Genomic DNA, 23,613 nt, shown 5'->3' with positions numbered 1-23,613 from the left:
AATAGTGATTTAAAAAGCCAATACTCAATTTGAATATAATTAGATTTCTCTCACAGTCACTGTCACAGTATAGTCACAAATGACTGTCCCATTTTTTCATTAGTCTTTAACCAGCACTTGGAAAGTTAATGGATTTGCGAAAGGGGGTTGCCCGACACATCTCCCTGCTAGTTTGGTTTTCCACCCTGAGGGAGGAAATACTAACGCAGTAGGAAGTGCCCTCAGTTGTTATGTTTTGTAATACTGAGGTGGTTCCTAAATGGGTCAAAGAGAAGTGAAGCTGCTGACCATGTTGACCAGTCCGCCTTTACTGTAACTTCTCCTGTTTGTACTGTATGTACACCATGTGTTCGTTATCGGTGTGCAGTTTACTGTATACACTCGATAAATGTGTATATGCTGTGCAGTCATTATTACACAGTAGGTTACAAAAACAAGCACTGACTGTTCTGAAGCATCAATATTTGATTTCTTCAGAGTGGTGGAGTCTGCAACATAGACTATATACAGTAAGGAGTTACATTATGTATTCTAGGGCTTTATGTTTACCTTATTAAATGAATACACCAAGTACTATGTACAATACGATGTTACTAAGATGCCAGAAAAATGTACCCAAACACATAGTTATATATGATAAGATATATATCTAAACATCAGGTAAATTACGGAAATGAAAAATAAGCTCCATAGTACTTTTTCAATGCTAAATAACCAACCTGAATAAACACACATATATATATATATATATATATAGGGCAACAACAGTTATTTTCCCAATATTAATTGGGAATTGGGCAATTAAATAATTACTTGTCCTACAAATATAATAAATAGTGAAAGATTAACCCTCTAAATGTTTACAACAGACAAACCTGATCAATTTTGTTGATCGACCAGTCAGTTAACTGAGTATTTGCCTCAGCTCTGCTCACACCCCATTCGTTTTGTCTAAATTCATGCATTTAATAAGTATGCATGTCTTGCAGACATATTTATGTGAATATTAACAGATTCTGCAGTCGCTGTTGCTGGTGCAGAAAGACTAACATGTCCCTCTGCAGAGCAGGAATAGTAAGCCATACATCAGCCACACCCCACATGGCAACAGACAGCAGAACGGCAAACACCTACACACATACTGTACACACATACACACCTACTGAACGGCTGCTATAGCTTTCACACACTGTAGTCTGATTCCACCTAGCAGATATTACAAAAGCACATTATCACTGCAACACCCTTGCAGACTCTGTAATGCACATTGAATGTCAGACAGACACAGTAGCCTTGACAAGCCAGTTCAGACCGTGTCAACAGCTCTTTGAAACCGGCAGGCTGCACGGACAGAGCAGATCCCACTGGAACATTGTGGCAGTGGAAGTTGTTGAATGAAAAATTAGGCCCCCATCTGTAAGAGCAGCTCTTCATGTGGAGCCAGAGAGAGCTGGTAAGAAACACAGTGGCACAGAGAGGAGTGAGAGAGGTGGGCGTAATTGTATCTCAAAATGAGGTTAACCACATATAAATTCAATGGGCCAGCTACACAATCGCCAGTGTAGAGAGCAGTTAAAATGAAGAGAAGGGTGCGAGGATCAAGGCCACTTGTTCTACAACTCTAGAGGGTTTTATTGTCCCTGTTTTTGGTCCCAATTCATACTTTTACATTTAAAGAAAAGAAGAAAATTGTGCCCTGTTTCCAAAGCTTTACAATTAATTTTGTTTATTTTACAATGACCTTTTTATTGCAGTACTGCAGTACCACTCTTAGTTTTGGCTCATGAAAAGGGCAAATGATCAAAATCAAAATTCAAACACCTAAATCATTCACTAAACCTTCCTAGATTGTAAAAAGACAGAAATCTCACAGCACATTTTGGTCATGTTTTCAGAGATGGGGACGGCTGTATGTGTAAATTGGGTTCATATGGCAACTTGTGCATTTTTTTGTGTCACTGATATTATTAGATTAAAGTTATTAAGTGCACAAGCGAGCAGGAGCGCTGACCAGATACATAGACTGTAGCTTGCACAGGTGGCTCTTATCACATTATGACATGACTCACGCATAGGTATGCAAACAATTGGAAAATCTGACCTGGTTGACATTGCTATCCTTAGTAGCAGGACTGAAAAAGTCAGACTATAGTTGTTGAATCTGAGCTTTAAAAAGTAAAAGATAAAAGTGTTGGCAGAGAAAAAAGAATAAGAAAGCATGGGGTAGTGTGGGAGGTAGCAGGTGCTAATTGAAACCATCTTGCAGAAAGCGCAGAATGCCATTTTGCCACAGCTGCTGCCTTTCGGTTTCTCTCCCTTATTCAGTTCCAAATGGTGCGAGCCGTGCACTCCACAGGCTGAGTAATCACTCCACGCAGGCCGGGATGCAGGGATGTGGATTAACTAGGCCAATTAGCCAAACACTGAGACACCTAGTGATGAGAAAAGTCATGCTCCCTTTCTCTTCCAAGTGCCATTAATCAGCAATAAAGGGGATGGAGCAACACTACAGTTTACTGACAGCTTCGCCACTTACAATGGCCAGGTTTTCTCGCGCAAGCCTCTTGACCTCAATACAGCATGACTGTGTTTCTCTGGGGCTCTGCAGTTTTCGTGCTTCAAAAATACTCTTCTGGGCAGCTTAGGAGAGGGACAGAGCATAAGAGGTTGTGTGTGTGTGTGTGTGTGTGTGTGTGTGTGAAAGAGTGCATGGTGTCAGGTCTTTCCATCTTTAAGGAGATTGTGTCTGCAAGTGTCAGTCTGAGGGTTTTTCTTCCAGCATCTGTAAACGCTGTCCGTCTACATCTGACTGAATGAGGGTGTATGGATGAGCGTGTGTACAATAAGCACATGTACAAATGTCAGGCAGGGCTTTTATGCATGTGTGTGTGTTTGACCGTGCCAGAGAACGGGCCTCGTGGTGACAGTTGTCCAGTCTGCTCTTGTCTGTTTGGCTGCTGTGCAGTACACTGGCCCCAGCTGACCCAGGATCAGCTCATCTGCTCAGCAAAATGAGAGGATGCAAGCCTCAACTCACTTAATGAAAATCTGCTCTATTTCCCCCTGCTGCCTTTTTTAATTTCCTTTGTTTCACATGTTTTCCCTGTCCTCCTTTGAATTTCTGTCACCTCCTTTTTATATATTTTCGGTTTATTTAGCCTATATTTCTAAACCGATTTCTGATTACTATACATTCTCAGACATCTAATGAAATGCATGTCTCAGATGCCTCTTTTATCTTTGAGTGTGAGCTGCAATAGCTGCGAGTGTATCAGCTATTGCACCGTCAAATTAATTTGTTACTGTTGTTACTCACCATTTACCACCTGGTGTTCCATGCCCACAAAAGGCTACAGTGATTCATCTTAATTTAGGCATTGTTTTTGTTCCTCTGACTCGAGTTAGATCTGTACGTCTACCGTCATGGGAAGAAATGTGAATCATATAAAATATAAAAAGTCCACAGTGATTCATGCAGCTCAACCAAAACACCACTGTAAAAAAATTTATAAAATCAGGTGTAGTTGTTGTCATTGAAGTTACATCATAGTATTGAACCATTTTACGACTTGAATCAAATGTGTTTGAATATCTTACTTTTTTTTTTATGAAAACAGTTACCAACTCTAATATTTACACTGAAATTAAGACTGACATAAATATTAATCTGGGCTTTTTATATATTTTTACAGATATATTTATATAATTGTAGCAATTTATTTTCTTCCTGTGTGAGTATGTCAATGTGCACAGACTGTACACACACCTACTGTGCACACACTGGTTGTCAAACTAAACATTCAGAAATGCTGCTAGCTCACTCTTATGAAAGTTATCCAGTGTTAAGCTATGGACAAGGAAGAATTCTGCCTAGGTGGCATTAGTTAATTCAACTCTCATTTTTGAGTGTCTTGTATTTCAATTACTTTGAAATACAAGACAAATACAAGTGAGCAAACTCTTTTTTATATTAAGTGAAACTGAAGTTTATATAAAATTATATTTAAAAAAATTATATATATAAGATTTAAGAAAACACAAGTATTTTAAACTGTGCAAAGAAAAGCTGCAGCAGTGCGAGAGGTGAAAAGCAAGTCTGCTCATTGCTGAGAAGGGAACACAAGACAAGACTAAGGTCAAGAAGAAAACTTCAAAGCCGGCACTTTTGACTTGCAACTGTACAGACCTGCTTAGCTGCCATATTGTATCAGTTGTGTATCAGCAGCTGGCCTCATAGCCTTTCAGCAGCGTGTCTGAAGCTTGAGATAACCTCTGGGCAGTAGTGGAGAAGAGAGCTCAGTCGCCTGTATTTGATGTAACCCATAGTATTATATAACCTTTGCGAAGGTTATTGTGCTGGATGTTTTCTTACAGAGTAGTGTCTTACTAAATCTATAGTATATTATAATTGTGTATTATATATTTTACATTAAAGCATTTTTTTATATCAGGGTCACTGTTTATATTTAGACATTTCTTCTTAGACTCTCTTACTTTTGGTATTTGAGATAAAAGATGGACAAAAGATTAAAAAAAAAAACAAGATAGAAAAACAAAACCTTAAAGAATTTATTGTGAATTAATGGAGTGACCTTCAGTGAAGCGCTTGAAATGAGAAAAAAACAAGCATGTTATATTTCCTGAGACAAATTTAGCCTTGACTTCACTGGTCCCAAACAAATTAGTCTAGGACATGCAGCGCCTCTGGAGTGGAAGATGTTCTCATGCTGATGTGTGGTATCAGTGTGTCCCCAGGCATCAGATTTGACTGTGACCTTTGCCCTTTGCCTTACCGCCTGATGCCTGTGTATATTTACAGGTCACAAAGAAGTTAGACTGATAGTTAAGCAAGTTATTACCTTCAGTGATTGATATATGCATATGTATGTGTACTCAGTTGTGTTTGTTTGTACACATGACCTCCCTGCGTTAGTCAGGCTGTTGTGATTTTGTCTAATGTGTTCTTGTCTGTGTGCAGCAGTGTCAGCCTGAGAGCATCTGTAGGGACCACGGCTAGTCAGACTCATACATTACTACCACTGAGACACCTGATACACAAACACAGGGGGCTCTGAGCCAGACCACTGTAGGTGATACATGACTGCGTTTGCGTAAGTATGTGCCTAAGTGAGTAACTGAGAAGATGAGGAGATGGGATCCAGACATAGTGAGTGTACACTGTACACTGTATATGTACTTGCTGGTGTGTGTCTTGTCTGTCATAAGTCGACGGTGGATGTGTTTATGTGTGTATTATTTATGTCGAGGTGCAGTAAACTGAGCGTGTGTTTGCAAATGACAGAAAATGTGTGCAATCAGAAGCAAAAGCGTGTATCAACGTTTACGTGTGTGCTTAGACCTGTATATTTGTGTATATTTGAGTCTTCGTCTGTGTTCAGAATGATATTTAATTCATGAGGCAGTATCACTATTTCCCCTGTGTGACTCAGAGATGTCTGGCAGCCAAACACTCCCACCTGTAGTTTGGAATAATTGATCCAGTCCCCCTGTGGCCATTTTCTTAATACAAACACTATTAGTTTGTGTGATTATGTGCTGCACAAAATATACAGCTAATGCATGTGTGTGTTGTGACATTGTCTGTGTGCACCATACCTAATAATGCATGTATTCATATGGTATCTGTCCCCAATTGACACTTGCTGTATTATTATCTTATATTCATTGCATCTCTGGTGTAATAAATAGAATAACGAGTGAAGCTGATTGTTTGTAAGGTAATGAGAAAATATATAAGCAATACAAGACTGTACAGCCATGCTGGTGGCTCCCTATGTCTGTATTAAGAGCCGGGGCTAAAATCTGTGCACTAACATAACCACAAAGACAATGTCAGCATGTTGATGTAAAGCAAGTATAATGTCTGAAATGTAATATAGTAGTAAACAAAAGTACAGCAGAGGCTGATATTTCTGGACATGGCTATCCAAGCAACAGATGTGAAGATATTTCAAAAAATTCAACAGTAAAAAAAATATTATATATAGGAGCCATAATATTACATAATAAATACATGTGTTTTATCACTTATTAACCATCCATCAGTAAGAGTGGACTGTGGAGTATCCAAAAGGATAATGTCAGAGTGTCTGTCCATCAGTTGAAGCTAAAAAGAAGTTGGGTGATGCAGCAGGCCTAAATGACCCTAAACACTGACTTACAGGGTGGCTTCAGAGTCACAAAATCTACAGTTCAGCATCAGTGATGCTGTGGAATGACATAAAGATAGCCGTCCACACACAGCCTAAGAATATGTCTGAGCTGAAGCAGTTCTGTGGGGAAGAATGGGCCAAAGTTCCCTCTGAATGTTGCACATGTCTAATCCAAAAGGTTCACATACTTTTTCTTGCCTACTATACTATACTGCTTTACTAAACCTCCTCCTTTGCTCCATCCTTGGGCAAGTGAAGGCAGTTAGCCTGGCTTTACATAAAATCGTTAACTGAGATTTATTCCTGCTGGCATGAACCTCCTGGGAGATGTGTGGTGAAACAAAAGGAGGTGTGGAAAAGTGCCACTGATGGAATTCCATCCAATCGGCATTATTGGAATATGTTTCATGGTTTTTCATACGTTGTGCGTGGTCACTTAGGGTTTCTGTGGGAGAAATTTGGGAAACACAAACCACAGCATCCACCATGGGGACTTTGTCTCTGCTGCCTGTCTCCGCTGTAACGAGCTATGCAGACATGCATAATCAAACACAGATCTCAGGAGACACTGAGCCAAAGAGAAAAGTGCCATTGCCTGTCAACCAGCAGCGCTGTATGGGCGGAGACCAGAGAAGGTGGACAACACCAGTGCAACGTTGAAATCTCAAAAGGCCAAATTCGCCTTGCACTCCGCCCACTTTCATCCGTCAGATGTTATGAAGGCCTTTCACCTCTGTAATTATAACTAAACACAGTTGGACATTATTGTTCTGTTTTGGTACTGAGCAGGACAACCTATTGTACTTATACTCAGCGTTCCTCCCCTATATGGACATAAATAAACAATCAAATCCACACACGTATCCATCCATACATGTCTTTTCTTCTTGTAATTTATGTTCATCAGTAGTATTTGTGAACAGGCCTTTGAAAGTACACGTCACGCGTTTACTCCATTTGTGTCCTTTCTGTTCTTTATGTACCTAAAGTGCGTACGGAAGTGAATGTATGTGCTGAAATTGAGTTTCCAGGCTTTTTGTTGTAGCTGCAGCTCTATTCATTTCCTTTCTCTGCAGGTAAATGCTACTTGCTGGTGTGTATCACGGGTATTATATTTTGCAAGGGTGGTAGCAAAAGAACAGAAGCTTACATTATGATTTTCTGAGGAGACTTTGTCTGCTACTGTGTTGCCACAGTAACTATGAACCAATCTGCCATTACTTGGGCAGGATCTTTCCTGCACAAGGACCTTTAACCAATCAGCAAAGGGAAATACTGCAGATATGACTCTCAAACACCACAGATAAATGCTTACAGGAGGAATACCATCAAAGTACAAACTTAACGATCAGGCCTTGTACATATTTTCTGCAGGCACGTTTTCTAGAAGGGCTACTGCTGACTGTCCTCACTGTCAGTGCGTCAGTCCAACTGGGGTCACTTGCCATCGATCTCCAGCAATCCCAAGAGACAGTTGGTGGTTATGGGTCACGTGACCTGGGACTTGTGAATCTCAGATCTGTCACTCATTGTACTGGCAAGAGTTCAGAGTTGACACTATTGAAGTAAGAGACTTCCAGAAGAAAAGTAAAGCATGTACAGTGTCAAATATCCCTTATGTTTGTGTGGTGACATTGGTACCGACTCCGTGGGGAGGGACTGGTGTGGACATACATGAAGCACTATTTAAGAGGAAAAATGTTTGAGTTAAAAACTGTATGATAATATCATAAAGAATTGCTTTATGTATTTCTCCAGCTTCAAATCAGTCAACGCATGGCTGCGTCTTCAACGGAGTGTGGAAAGGTAGTGAAAACGATCCGGCTGGTAAACAACAGATGGATTTAGTTTTCTCTTTGACCTTTGAACTCCATCAAAATTTGACGAGAACTTGACACAGGCCACGAGTTTGTCTTTTTGCTTTTTGCATTTGGCTACAGCACTTCCACCAGCCCATTGTTTGATTCTCTCCGTCGTTATCTTTCAGCTTTTTCCACTTCTTTCATTCAGCATTTACACAGGATGGTGACAGGAATAGCTTTTCATTCATCATTCACCGTTCTCTCACATGCACTGTGGCCACTGATATCTGTTTGTTTGCACATGGACATGTGTATCAGAGCCCCGCCGCCTCTATATTTATAGTGCCCATTGGCCAGGTGAAGAGGAAATGTCTTCCCTCGCTTCTCCAGCACCATGGGGTTCAGTACACACTGTTCCAGCCTTGGCCAGAATGCAGCCTAAAAATAACCAAGAGAGGACAATGCACCTCCCTCGCTCCTTTCCTCTCCTCCTCTAACATTTTCTTGCTTGAAATGACAATCTACAGAAAGATCACAGAGTCATAACAAAGGGGAAGTGCACCATTTTACACAATCAGCAGACTATTTGGGAGGAAGCCTGTCTTCCTCTGTGTTTATAGTATAATGGCAAGAAGAGAAGTGCCGTGAATAATTTATGCATCATTTCCCGACGGCTTGTGTCATCCTCCGTCATTTCTATTCAAACAAAGCCATCATCCACCTCAATAATATTTTGGCACTAAAGTGATCTGGATGCAGTCATCTTTCTGGTTTTCTTAGAAACATCTATCTCTACAGTTGTAGGAACCCTAAATCCCTGTGGATTTGTTCCCTCTCTCTCTGCCTATTCATCCATCCTCTCGCGCACTTTCCTCTTTTCCTCTCGTGGATCTTGGATCAAAGCCACGGTTCTCTTTGTGTTCAAATGCACTCTGGGGCCCAGATCAATTAAATGTGTCTGGAGGGTATTGAGTTGGTCTATTCCCACAGGTGTCCTGCCCTCCGTCCTTATCTACACCTCATATCTTTTCTGCCTGGGCAACAACACAGAATAATTCTATTAAAGAGGCTCAGTAGACACTGAACAGTACATATGTAAACATGCCACTATAAACGAGCTTAGGGTATAAAATGCTTTCCACCTTTCCAGCATTTGGGTTGTGTAAGCTGCTTTGTAATGCCAAAGCCTGTTATCTCTGTGCTTATGTAATTAATTTAGTGAAACAAAGCCCATAGTAATTAATCATAATATCCCTGACAATACAGTATGTCACTGTGTCACCTCTGCGCCTGCTGCTTCACACAGCTCTCCCTAAGAACTAAACTACACTTCTTACTACTGTGTTTCCCATGTCAGACCCATGTGTTATTCACAAGATTTATTATAGTAGCAATAAAATCACTCTATACATAAAAAAAACTCTCTTAATTAAGCAAACATGTATTTTTATTGATTCAGCCAATGTCAAGCAGGTGTGGAGTGTGTGTCTTCACAGCTTTCCTCCTGATTGGTGGTGGAGTGCATGTGAAGTCCCGTAAGCTCCCAGAGTACCTCTGTGTTTCAACTGCTGCAGCATATTTGCTCCTACTTTCTTAAGACAGCTTTTGTGTGTGTGTGTGTGTGTGTGTGTGTGTGTGTGTGTGTGTGTGTGTGTGTGTGTGTGTGTGTGTGTGTGTGTGTGTGTGTGTGTAAAAATCAATGCCAAGGATTATACAGTGAAACACAGTCTCTGTCTTGAGTAAGTCACACACACACACACGCAGAGTCCCAAGCTAGATTTATCCCTTCCACTATACAGGGCTTAGCAGCCCTTCCTCACCTCTGAACTGAGATCAGTGTCAAGTCTGCTGAGCTCCACGTTGTAGCACCAACAGAAGCTTAAACTGCTCTTAGATCAGCACTAAACAGAGGTGGTGGTGGACGAGTGGGTGTGTGGCTGAGGGTGTGAGGTGTGCTGATGGATGGAGGGAGAGAAAGAAGTACATACGTCATTACACCCGTGATTCACATATTGTAAGTAGGCTGTGGAGAGGAAAAGAGAAACCTGATGGTTGCACTCAGAGTTAATCCTGCTGAGTAAAAGCATGTGTTACAGAGCTGCACCACTGAAGACAGAAATGCACAAAGCCGACCATGTTTTTGTACATGCTACATTTCTTTGACTTGATGGTTATCAAGTGTGAATGAATACTCTTACCAAAGCAACTGCAAGGACGTCACCGTTAGAAAATGCTTATTTCAACTAGTCAAGTACATAAGACTGTGCTTAAGTTTGACATGTCTATTATCTACATATGCATATATCTATAAATAGTTAAAAGTCTAAAAATCAGTATATTTCATGCATGTTTTCATTATTTTGTTAGCATGGTAACAGGCTCTTGACATGTTGGTAGAGGTAAAACATCACCGCGGTCAATAGCATTCACTCTATGGGGACCATAAATACATATGTATATGTTATGGACCGAACTGGAGCACCAGCCAACACAACAACAATCCAACATTGCTAGAACTGTGCTACCAACATGGCTGAAAAGTCGCCACTGATCCAGTATTATAAATTCCCACTGTCTGCATTTACATTACACCTGTGCATAGAGCCTTGTCGGGTTTGTTTTTTCTGCACTATACATTATGAAAATGACAAATGGCCCAGATGATAAGTTCCGAGCATGGATAAATCACTGCAGGGTGCTATTTTGCTGAGCTTTTTATCCCCCTCCACACCGTCTTGGCCTCGTTTCCTCTTTATTACTCAAAGAGGTGAATTCACACTGGCTCAGCATTACACCAATGGGAAGGGAATATGCATCTCTGATACACAATATACTGTAAACATTATATTATTACCATCTATCTCTCTCGTATCTGTTTCCTCATCTAAAATACATCTACTTGACAGTGCATTGTGATTCACTGCAGCCTTTTGCATGGACAGTCGGAACCCCTGCCGTTTGCTGGACTATTCAATAAATTCAGTTCTCTTGTTTAGCCAGTGCCCATCAGATTGTCTGGCAACTGCGACTTAGCTGGCAGAGTTACAGATAAAAAATCACACAAATATGATTGTGGGAGAGCTCAAAAGTGCACACGAACAAGCAGGCAGCTTGACAATGAGCGAGGCAGACAGATTGTGTGAGAATGAAAAAGAAGAAAGAACGAGGAATTTCAAATAATGGCAGGGAAAAATACAGTTGGGTACACAGAGTGAGAGTCGGAGAGAGAGAATCAGCTTGTGTTCTAGCTGTCACAGATGTCCACGATTTAGCTTTTCCCCTCCAGATCTGCAGCAGTGTCCAAATGTAAATGTCACCGAAGCTGACGTCAGGTGTCATGTCAGCCGTGTCACAGCGAGTGACACTTTGATAGAGGCGGATCCCCTTTCAGGGGGGAGACAATGATGCAATAATCCAACAGACTGTAAAGAGCCGACAGCAACCGAAGACACAACATGACATAGTGACATTTTCTGTGTGGGTGTGAGTGTGGGTGTACAAAGGCATTGAATCCGTTCATCTGTACGCATTTGTTTGTCCATATCAGAGAGACTTGTCAAACTCACTCTGAGGTTGATTGATGATAACTGACGTGCACGTTCCCCATTTGTCAGAGAGTAAGGACATCATTCTTTGAGACCATGTGTCTTGTCTGTTTCTATTTTTCCCTTAAGAGGCAGATTTGAAGGTTGAATGCACTTTATGTAAGAGCACAATGAGACCAACAGCTCACAGTGTTGTGCCATAAACTGTTACTGTAAAACTGTCTCTCTCTCTCTCTCTCTCTCTTCCCTCAGTGTGCTGTTTTGTGGTTCACAAACGCTGCCACGAGTTTGTCGGCTTTTCTTGTCCTGGAGCAGACAAGGGTCCTGACACAGATGTAAGTTAATACTGTATGTGTGACTTATCTATTTAGTTTTTGCTATGTGATGTATTACAAGATGTTATCTGTAAATGTACAGCAGAGCTGAGAGGACAAGGTCTCCCATTTCCCAGTATATCTTAATCCAAAATGCATTTTCTGTTTATTGGAATCATAACTCATGTTGATAAGAGACTTTGAAAAGTCCCTCAAAAAGATGGCTCCTATGTAAGTGATGGAGTCCAAAATCCATAACCACTGAAAAGCTGGTGGAATAGAGACAAGTCATGTCTTTAGGCGCTTCATTTATAGATATTGAAATAGCAGAACTGCAAATTGACCACGAAAATGATCAACTAATTCAGACAACATGCATTTAAGTAGACAGGATTTGGAGATAATTGGTGCTTTCTCTCATCTCTCCACTGTCTTTACAGATTAAATACAGGAATATCTATTTATACCGACCATTTAAAAACATGTTCACACAGCTTTATCAATAATATTTATTTACAGTATTTCACCGTATTGACTTTTGCAGTACGTCTCTCTTGAAGCACTCCTCCTTTGCTGTATCAACTGTTTGCATCAGGTCCGATAACATTAGCATCCCCCCCCCCAAACTCGGATAATGCTGTTAGTGCTCTGTGGTGCTGTTTTATCAGTGTTTGAGTGAGACCTCTGTGGTCCCCCGGGATACACTATCTCTGTTTGGAGTGTATGTGGGACCCTGTTGCAATGGTTGAGCTTCAGTCTTCTCTTCTCTCCAGGACTTTAATGGGATCTGACCTTGGTTAGATAAGAGGTGGAGGTCAAGCTCCAGCGAATGAGTCAGACCAATAACAGCAGAGGATAAGGCCTTACACTGTCCCACACCTTCTGCGTCTCTACACTACAAACACAAAAAGCCAATTAGAAACTGATGTTTTCATGCCTCAACTTCACCAAGCTGAAAGACCCGCTGATGAGGGTTCCCCTGCTAAACCAATTAAGACGCAGACACACACATGCACACACACACACACTAATATCCTCTAATGTTTACACCAACCAGAACATGCAAATTCCTGCATTTAATGACTTTAGACATCCAGCTTCACTTAACTACAGGGATCATTACCTCACATGGATTTCCAGGTTCTCCTCGTTAAATGACATCAGAGGACAAAAAGGGTTTTTAAAGAAGATCAGAAAGAAAAAAATCAATGCAGTTTAGTCAAGCTGTTACAGCATCCCAGGCAATCAAGACAGTACTTTTACTGTTGCACCTTGTGTTTTATCAATTTTTATCAAAGCAGTTGCTCTGCTGGGCTTCTCTTCATCTCTCTGTCTTTTTAAAGAATCATTAGTCTTATTTCTCGCCTTCCAGGACCCACTGATAATTTTCTCTTTCACTCCTGGTCTACCTTCTTGTTATTCAACCATGCATCTCCACAGCTCTAGCTGTCTGTCTTCTTATCTAGCTGTTTTTTTTTTTTCTTCCTCTCTTATACGCACACACCTGCATGGCTGGCTTCAAGTATCCATTGTGATTTTGGGGCTGCCTGTTTTATGCGCATTATCTACCGGCTGTTTGTGGTGCAGAGCGAACAGGAAGGCCCCTGGAGAATTGCAAATGATGATACAGGACTCGCTCATACACAAACAGAGCACTTATTTTCCTCTAATCTGGACAGTTTCTCCACACATTTCTGAATTAAAATAGTGGAAATAGAAATGCAGTGTAGTTTGTTAAACACAGCAGCCTTTAGGAAACACCAACAGTGCATTTGTTAGGAACTGTTTCCAGCTGTGAATTAATGTGCATCTGGTGCACTAGTGAGAATTTATGGCCGTAAGACAGTGGAAGTAGGAATGACTCAAAATACAGTACACTGAATGGCACATATATTATAATGAATGAATAGTCATCCAGTGAGCAACTGGCTCACTGATTTGTATTAGTTTTTTTTTATTAGTTTTAATTAAATAAGCTTTGTGTCAAACTTTGGCTAAAGTTTATTCTTGGTCGATTTTTCATAAAATATTTCACATTTCATCCAGCTCAGCAATTGTGAGAATGTTCCACCGTTCCTTGTCCTACATTACAGTACACTGAATAAAATTTTGGTTTTTGGACCTTTGGGAGAATAAACTAGATTTTTATCAAGAGTGTCTTGGCCTGAAGGACAGCGTCATGGCCATTTTCTGCTGTATTTCCAGCTTTAGGTTGATTCACGGCTATAGTTAAGAGGAAACAACCCATCAGGATCTGTGAACACATATACCTGATTAAGCGTGAAACTTGTTGATTCTGTTATCTGTCCGGTCTCCGAGCATATGATGATGACTCACAAACACCTATCCATCCCTCCCTCCCTCTTACCATCACTCCATCAACACTCCTCCATCTCTGCCCCTGAGCTTCTGAATCAGTGTGGTGTGATGACTCTGTGATTCTGGCTTAGGGCTCAGACACACATTTTCTGTTACTCATACACACACGCCCATACACCCACACACACACACACACACACTCTGCCCCTTTGCACTGTGGGTTGAGAGTGACCCTGATGCCAGCCTTGGTGCGTGAATGGCGTCATCTGTCCAGCAGATGCTTTGATCCACTCACAGACCAACATTGAGAACAGAGAGAGAGATGTTTGCATTAGCATTTGAGTGAAAAGTGCTCTTTCTCTCTCTTGCTCCTCTTTCTGTTTTTCATTCAGCATGCCGTGCAGCGTAGGTGGCAAATAGTGCTGTATTATCAGTCAAGGATCACTCTGGAACCAGTGAATGAAGGTGACTCATCTTTGGAGAAACAATATCACAACCAGGTTACATGTGCACAATAAGTCGGATCTTTGACCAGATCAACTCCCTCAAAAATCTCCTTTTTTAGTGATGTTTTTTTTTTTTTTTTATTTCGGTGACAGATTTTGTCAGTGTGACTAGGGGGATAATGCTTTACATGAGTATATTGCTTTCATTGCTAAATCCTCTTTCCAACCATCTGTCTTTTGGCCTGTTCATTGACAAAGCTGCTGCAGAGCATTGCATATGTGTTGGAGATTTTAAATGACTTATTTATTCAGATCACATATCTTTGCAATGTTGAAAATATCCGTTTTTTAAACCACCCCAACCCAAAACCTTGTTCGTCAGAGGCAGATATCGATTGCTTCACCTACTAAAATTTAGTTTCTAAATATGTAGTTTGGATTTCAGGTACAACCAGGTCTAAACGTACCCGTATGCATTGAAAATAAGTGATATTTTCATGTACATCTGTAACTATTCTGTAAATATATTGATGAAATCTATTTATGAGAGGCTTATTCAGGTGAATCAACAAGCAGCCATAGTTCACAGTTTTACTTGTGGCAGTGAAACGTCTTCAGAGTATATTTGTAAATAAACTGGATTTTATGGATCATTATCCATAATCTATTATCTAATAAGAAAAGGTGATTTTGTCATGTTAATACAATACTAGACAAAACCTGACGGTTTGTAATGAGGCAGTGCATGGTACTTGTAAACACTTTGCAGGACCTGCAGGATCAGTTACATCACAAGCTTGATCAGGCACCAAAGGTGACCACACCACCAGAAGAATTCAGAATACATCAGACTATATTCACTTGAATTCACTTCAGATATCATTTGCAGTCATCATATCAGCACATGAAGAAAAGATAACAGAGTGGTTCATTTATTTAGACTGATACCACAAAGGTAGCCTTCTTGTGTTGAAATTAATATTAAAAAAAACAACCACGTTTCCAGTTCAGTAGGAAACTATCGGCTGTGTCCTAATGAGTTCATTTATAATTCAGCTGCAGTTTGTCAGTGAGATCACCAGAGGCTTGGTTCAGGTTTGAGTAGCTACGAATGTCCGTGCTCAGAAACATTAGGAAGAGTGTGCACCACTTCTCCCAAAACTGAATAATTAGTGCTTGAGGATGAATTGAGAATCGCACGCGCGCGCGCGTGTGTGTGTGTGTGTGTGTGTGTGTGTGTGTGTGTGTGTGTGTGTGTGTGTGCGCGCGCACGCATGCACGAACGCACATATGACAGTGTCGTTCTCTGAGTGGGAGTATTATAAAGGTGGTAGGCACAATATCAGCAGTACAACCTAATGCAATCCAATACAAGAACTCATATTACTTTTGAGATATTGCTGTTGAGTTATTGATTTAGGTGAAGTTAATTTAATATTTGTTGCCATATGTCAGGGACAACCTTATTTTCCTCTCTATGCGGTATCTAAAGTCAGGGGGTTGTTGAGTTGAATTAAAATATGATTTAGGTTTGATGACTAATTAGATGACAGAGATAAAATCGACTAAAGACATTCTGATATGAAATACAGGTATATTTGTAGGTTAGTACGGATTCCCAATAATTATCTCTGTGCTCTTGACTGATCTAAACATAAAATAATATCTCTCCCAGCTGGTGAAAGTAGGCATCGATCCATACTCCTGTCTTCACAAGTCACCAAATAGGCTCCTAGAAGAAAATTCAACTTGTGTTCAGCTAATGCAGTGCTATAGTAGTATAATACTCTAAATCAAAAGCAAACTCGAAGAGAGGTTTTGATTAAGATACATTTACCATGCATCTAAATTTGGTGATTTTGAATTTTATTTTAATCATTATGGGATAAACTGCACCCTGAGCTAAAAAATCCATTTCTAATCTTTACTTTATAGACATGTGAGGTTTTCATTGGAATTGACTCACAATCGTCTTCCTCAAAGCAATCTACCAACTCTGCAGATTAAGAAAATATGAAAAACTGATAATATTGCCAGTGGAAAAAAAGAGAAAGGCAAGAGGAAGAAAGTCAGTACATTCATTTCTTTTGTTAGTAATATCAGAAGCAATACAGTTTGTACAGTTTTCATGTGGTTTTTGCCTGGAGCGTTGACATAGTTTACCACATTTAATTTTCTAATTGATTATTTAGAGCACACAGTCACAATCATATGAGCTCCTGCATTGAATCCTCAGAGAGTCTCATATTGTTGATGCCCCACTTGCTTGTGCAGAAAATCAAGATGGTTTATTGTCTGGTGGACAGCACCTGTCACCTGTCATCTGGCTACTGCCAACCTGTAGAAGGTGAGAGAGAGAGATCCAGAGCATCACAATGAGTCAGATAAAAAGAGTTGAGTTGCTGCATTTTTCTGTATCGCTTTGACACATTGACAGGTGGCGAGCTGAAACACTGCAAATCCCTTGTTCCTTCCTCCTCCTCATCCTGCTTTTGGCAGCTGTGGCACCTGAATGCTTCTTTTTGTCAGTTACTGGGCATCTGCACAATTCTGGGGACATTTGTCTTCTTATTTCTCTTGGTCACCTATATTTTAAAGTTTTCTGTACTGTTTAAATGTTTTTTATTGAATTGCATGGCTAAAAAAAGAGATTTGTCATTTTTTAATTAGCTCCTCTGCTCAGATAGCACTGATTTCCCTGCTGCACCACATCAGTGACTTAGAAAAGTGCCTTGGCAGCATTATCCTCGCATGGTTTGGCATACAGTAGCCTACAATTCAGTGGCGTCTCGCACCATTAGCCTGCCAGTGTCGAGCCATTACCCTCCCAGCGGCTCAGCTCTAACCTGCAGCAACAGCTGGGAGAGCTAGTGAACACGCGTGCTACAGCAGCTTACACAATGTCACATCGCTCCACATGTTGATGTGCACAGCAGATTACAGCTTAGAGAGTCGAGCCTCGCTCTGTGTGTCAACACATGTAGCAGAGTGCAAACCAAGAGCAGCCACAGCCGATGAATTAACTTGATGCACACTGCGCAGTATATAAGTGAGTAACATGTTTCTGTCATTAACACAGAGGAACAGATTGGCTCTTTAGATTACAGACGTGATGATTATGTAAGACCACTACGCTGAGGCGCTGTGGACATCAGGCAGCTCCTCAGTCAAAAATCCCAATCTGTCTGACTGTTAAGTAGTAAACAAGGTTGCCTTAGGCTGAGCAGATGTCCCACACTGACACAGCCTGTGGTAATTTTACACACATGGAAGGAAATCCATGCACATACATTTTTAAGTGTTACTACTATTGCCACATGATTGACAGCTGGTCAGGTTAAGAGCAAGTCATTTAGAGTGTTGTCAAGTGTCCCTGTCAGGCTCAGAACAGGTTTGTTTCTACTTTTTTCTTACAATGTCCCACTGTTCTCGTTGGAATTGATGTTATTGATAAAAAAAAAGAAGCTCATTATGTAAGTATGCCTGAAAATAATTTTGCAATATTGTACATACTTTATGTGAAGTCTGTCATATTGCTAAACTATAAAGCCATTTTTTAATTATCATAAATCAGTAAGCTTGGAAGTCTGAGCAGCTGGAAAATATTAGTGATTGCATAAGCTGCAGATTTAATTACAAATATCAAATTGCAAACTGTAGTTATTGGTCTCATGCCTGGTTATGAAAGCTAGTGTGTTAGCTGATGAATGTGGGAGCTTTACCTACCATCCTAAAACAGGAACTCAAATGGAAAATTTGACAATGCACATGTTATAAGACCCTAATAGAACCCCCACTGGTCCATTACTGTCACATGAGGCTATCAAACAATAAAAAACAGAACTTATTTGTGGCTCTCACCTCTGCCTGGCTATTGCATGTCGTGCAAACAGGAGTTAATCATACTTTATTTAGAGTGGAAACATGTTGAACTTCTCTTCTACGGTGAATATCTTGTTCTTGTCATCCTTGCTGTGTTTACATCTCTTTCCGTGCTTAAGCATGAGTGCACAGAGATATAATACACCTAGTGTCAGACAGTCTCTTTTTACTGTTGTTGATGGGGTGTGCAAATGAAAACATCACACACTGCTTACATGCAGCATGTCTAAATGCTAGAGTGTGAAGAACATTGTTTGCACAAATGTCCCCAGGCTGTGCTGCAGAGAGAAGGAAAACACTCTGTCGACTCTAAATCATAATCTGCTTCTCCTCGCCTCAGGTTTCTCTGCCCTTGTTATCTGTCATCTGGCTCTACTTGTGTCTGAAAATGGCCACCTTACCAAAACACACTCAGTGGGGCATCTGTACTGTAGCACAGCCACCAGCTGACTTCTGCAAATGCCTGCCTCTGTTACGGCAGCACAAGCCCTGCACAGCAGTGGGTGGAGCACAGTTAAAAAGGTCTGAGACAGTGGGGCAATAACCAGCAATTTGTCTCTCACAGCTGGCATTTTGTTGTCTGTCCTGGCTTATAATACTCACCTCGATTTGCTCAAAGGCCTGCAATGAACAATAACTGTCATTGTCGAGCCATTTGTCACTTTTTGGTATAATCAATTAATTACTGTGTCAACAAAATGTCAGAAAGCATTATAAAAAAGGCCATCATAATTACTCAGAGCCTAAGGTCAAGCTTCCAAATTGCATGATTTGTCCAGAACTTAAAGAAATTAAAGTCAGACTTGCTGCACAGTGTTTTAATATCATGTTGCATCACATTTTTGCCCTGTGTGTTAACACCCATAGTCACGTTCTTTAATTACAACAGATGCATCCACTGAAAACATGAACATGTTCAGTGATGCAAAACACTGGCCACTAAAAGGCTGCATGCAAAGATAGATGTAAACAATGCAGGTTTTACATGAGTGTTAGTGAACACTTCTATTGATGAAAATAGCTTTTACACATTCTCCACCATTGTTGCGCATGCGGTGTGTTGCAGGGCCTCTTATTGTGGATGTTTTGATTGCACTCATGACCAGTGTGTGGTCTAACTAACAAGAACCTATTTGTGCCTGTGAATTTCTTTAATTTTACAGTAGAAAATTGCTCTCATATCAAGACCAGATAAAATGTATTTGCCTTGTGAAATATCAACATAATGCAGCTAATAGATTTGTTACAAAAACATAGCTTGACATTAGTGTTATGGATGTGCCATTTGGTACAGTGAGAGTGATAAATACCACCTCAACAGAATAGAGTTGCAAAATAGGAAGAAAATATTTAGTCCAGTTCTCAGTCCAGTTTCTGTTTCAGCCTCCTCCCCTTTACAGAGGTAGATGAGTTGTACAGTTTAATTGCCACTGGAAGAAAGGATTTCTTGTGGCGCTCTGTGGAACACTTGGCAGTGGTCAATCCCTGGCTGAGTGCACTCTGTCCAGCCAGCCCACTGTGTAATAGGTGGGAGGAAGTGTCCATGATTGAGAGAAGTTTGGACAGCATCCTCCTCTCAGCCACAACATGCAGAGAATCAAGCTTCATGCCTAAAACGCACTCAGCCCTCTTAATTAATTATCTCTGCCCATTTGTGTCCTCCATCTTTATGTTGCTGGCCTAACAGATCATAGCATAGAAGATGGTGTCAACAAACATCTGCTCCATGGTGTTGCAGACAGTGACAAACGTGAAAATATAACCAAGCCGATGAGTGGCAGGAGTCTTGAGTCTCCTGAAGGCCACTAATCATGTGACCACTTTGTTTTATTAAAATTGAACTTGATGATGATTATTGAGTCCACATCTGTCCATGTAATGAAGTACAGTTCATCAGCACCACCAATCATGTGCGCCTAAATAATCATAAAGTTAAATCATGTACGTGTTTCAACCAAAAACAGAAAATCATAACCTTTGTGAATGGAGGTTTTTTTTTTTAAATCAAACTTTTTTTTCCTCTGTAACATACTTATAGTAAGTGCTCTTCTGTGTGCTTTGCTGAAGAAAACATGTTTAATAGAGTGATTATGTAACACCAAGCCGTGTGTGTGTGTGTGTTTGTATGTCCATACCTTACTTTATATTAGTGTGTGCTCTGCAGCATGTATCATAAGTGCATCTTGCTTTTGCTTATTAACAGTGCGGCTCATTAAAACCCACTTGCGGGCTGACAAGGACAGAAGCCGTCTGCCAAAATGAACCCAATAGACCTGGAGAGGAGAGAACGTGCAGGAGGAGCAAACACATGTGAAGCAATTAAGAAGATGGAGAACATTTACTAGCGAGATTCAGCATAACAGTTGGGTCAGGCTGTTCCAGTGCTAATAAAGTTAAGGAATTGTGAAAAATTATAAGCTCAGCAGAAAGTAACATGATATCAGTGGACAATGATTAAATCCGCTGGCTCATTTCAGCCTACACAGCCGGTATGTTACACACGGGATGCTTGGTTTCAAATCTTGCTTAGGTTAATGAGTCACTAAGAGCTAACGGAGAAACTGTTCCACAGCGCAGTTGGCTGAGTCAATTTTTCCAACCTAGTGTGACCAATACGTTTGTTTTGGGGTATAATTAAAGCTTGATAATCTTGAAGATTAATACATAGATTGCTATTAATCTTGCTTATCAACATGCACCACATGGCAAGTATGTCCAACCTCCCAGTATAATGTTACAGGGTGTAGCTCATGTGTATGAAAATAAATTTTCTCCTTTTAATAAGGAGAAATTTCAATTTTTATGAAATTGAAGTTATTGTTCATGACATTTTCTGAGGGGATGGAAGTCAGCCTGTAAAAAAGGCTTATAAAAAAAGAGAAATTATTGGGTGGGTAAAGACAATGAGAGCAAGTATGAAGACTTTACAAAAGAGAAATTGAGACATTAAGCCAGAGGCAGTTTGGGAATACGAGGTGTGGGCACTGGGCTTCCATTAAAGTTTTATTACATTAAGAGGAATTTAGTGAATCTTCTCCAGGGGAAACCAATAGACAGCTATTGCACCTGAGGTCTTCATCTTTAAAAGAGGCACGAAAAGTAGTAGGAGGAGAAGATAATGAGGACGTAACAGAGGGGAGAGAGTTGTCAGAGGAGAAGGAACATTTGGGGAGTGGTGGTAAGTATAGGAACTAGCATGTGGAGGTCGAAGCAAAGGTGGGAACATGAGGAGTAGTGGAGGAAATACCCAGAGCAAGCAAGCAAGAAAGAAGATTGGGAGTTGGAAGGCTGACTGACAGTTACTGTGAAGATGGTTTGATGATGATGCATCAGTATAGTGCATGATCACACTCGCACATGTACACATGCGACTCGCACTGTGGATGCCAGTGTTGGTGTGTTCTCCAAGTTTTGCATGGGTGTTTGTCTCCTGCTGGGCCGTATGCTGTGTGTGTGTGGGCGACCCGCCCTTCTCTCTGCCAATAGCATCTCTTTCCTTTCTTCATATTTGGACCTTCAGAACATTATGTGGTCCCCTTCTTTACCTCTTACTCTGATGAACAATCAAACCACAGAAAGTCTTGCCAACATCTATTCATAGGTTTTGTCAGTCAGAAATGCCTGATTTTATAATGGTGACACTTAAGAAAAGATATCTGATTTGCTCACAACAGAGCCAATGCATCACAGGACTGGTGCATTTCTATTTCACATAGGGTTACTACAAATAGTATTTCTGTACTATGTAGTACTTTTAAACCACTCATGCTTATAATAGTATAGTATGAGAAACTCTACTTGCTGATTTCAGCATCTTGGCTCACTAGTGAGAAGCCCACAAACTCAGGCTTCAGCAAGATCAGGGTACAACTGTTCTCTTGGCCATCTGCTAAGGATACCTTCTGGTCACTTCTCCACAGTGTTATTCTAGCCATGTGCAACAGAGAGGAGACTCTGGGGCAAACCCAGAACATGGACAGAATACATAAGCCATCTGCTCTGGGAACACCTCCGAATCCCCAAGAAAGAACCTGCTTCCACCACCACATGTAACGCACAGGTGATAAAACAGATGGACAGACGAATGGTTTCATTTCTTGCTTATCATGCAACTTTATTACAATATACACAGAAAGTATATAAAGGTAATTTGCTATCAAAGCAGTCAATCAAGACTGTAGCACATTATTAATTATCATACTCACTTTGTTCAAGTCATCAGGCTTTAGCCAAAAATATATTTAAAATCTTGTCTGAGGTACACCTCTCAGTCAAGTCACACCAAAAACAAGACACACAAGCACTCTGATAGCTGCCCTAGAAATGTCAGTCTGAGCCAGTGCTTGTTGCTGCAGTGTTAGTGAAGAGAGGAGTTGCTGAGAAAGGTGGACTCTTGAATCTCGAGCAGTTTAGCCTCTCTGACATGTTTATCTCTCCCAGGCTGACTCGCTGTGTTTTTATGACCTGTTGTACTCCTCACACTAACCTAGTTTGATTGCTTTTAAGCTGAACTTTGTCTGTTTCCTCAAGGGCTTGGTCAGTTTTTTCAGATCGTTCTTGTGGGAAACTTTTTAAATAAACAATTAAACTTAATTTGTGTGATACCACAAGTCACAATTTCATCCAGGAACCTCGATAGCCTCCGCTGAGACTCCACTGACCTGAATGAAAGGTGTGTTTCGTCTGTAAGCTTCATGTCTGTGACGCTTATTTTGTTATTCCAGACACAAAATCACTCTTTGCTGGATGTAATTGCTGAAGCTCATTTATTGCAGACAGACTAATGATGGTGCAAGATCCTGCTCCCCACTGAGCTGAAGTGTAGAAGATGAATAGTCATAAAACTCTCAGCACTCCCAGCAGGTGAAAGACTAAGTGTGGCCTGTTGGGAACTGCTTGAGATGAGGAAGCACGCCACAGAGCCTAACCTGATTTAAGAACTTAATGGCTGCCCAAGAGCAGCACCTCACTGCTGAGTATAATTTCATGAAGCTCAAATTGGGCTTTGCCGCTGATGATTAATGTGCATAACAATAGCTCAGAGTGCATGGAGATTATGGATAACCAAGGTAGATTAAGTTTTATCAGGTATTCACTTCTTATTTAAATGTCACTGCAATAGCGGTGCCTCT

At 40.6% G+C, this 23,613-nt stretch overlaps 1 protein-coding gene across 2 annotated transcripts in view; it reads left to right on the top strand.

The window, feature by feature from the left end:
• The window catches only part of si:ch73-374l24.1 (protein kinase C alpha type), a 78,260-nt gene that overhangs the window by 14,160 nt on the left and 40,487 nt on the right, over positions 1–23,613 (top strand). For both annotated transcript variants that reach the window (XM_026350799.1, XM_026350790.1), the window contains exon 3: positions 11,773–11,855. In XM_026350799.1, the coding sequence (XP_026206584.1) occupies positions 11,773–11,855 (83 nt within the window). The remainder of the gene's footprint in view (positions 1–11,772; positions 11,856–23,613) is intronic.

The sequence above is a fragment of the Anabas testudineus genome, chromosome 8, assembly GCF_900324465.2.
Source record: "Anabas testudineus chromosome 8, fAnaTes1.2, whole genome shotgun sequence".
Classification (NCBI taxonomy): domain Eukaryota; kingdom Metazoa; phylum Chordata; class Actinopteri; order Anabantiformes; family Anabantidae; genus Anabas; species Anabas testudineus.
Note: the sequence above shows the minus strand (reverse complement) of the source record. Positions and strands in the feature narration are given on the sequence as shown.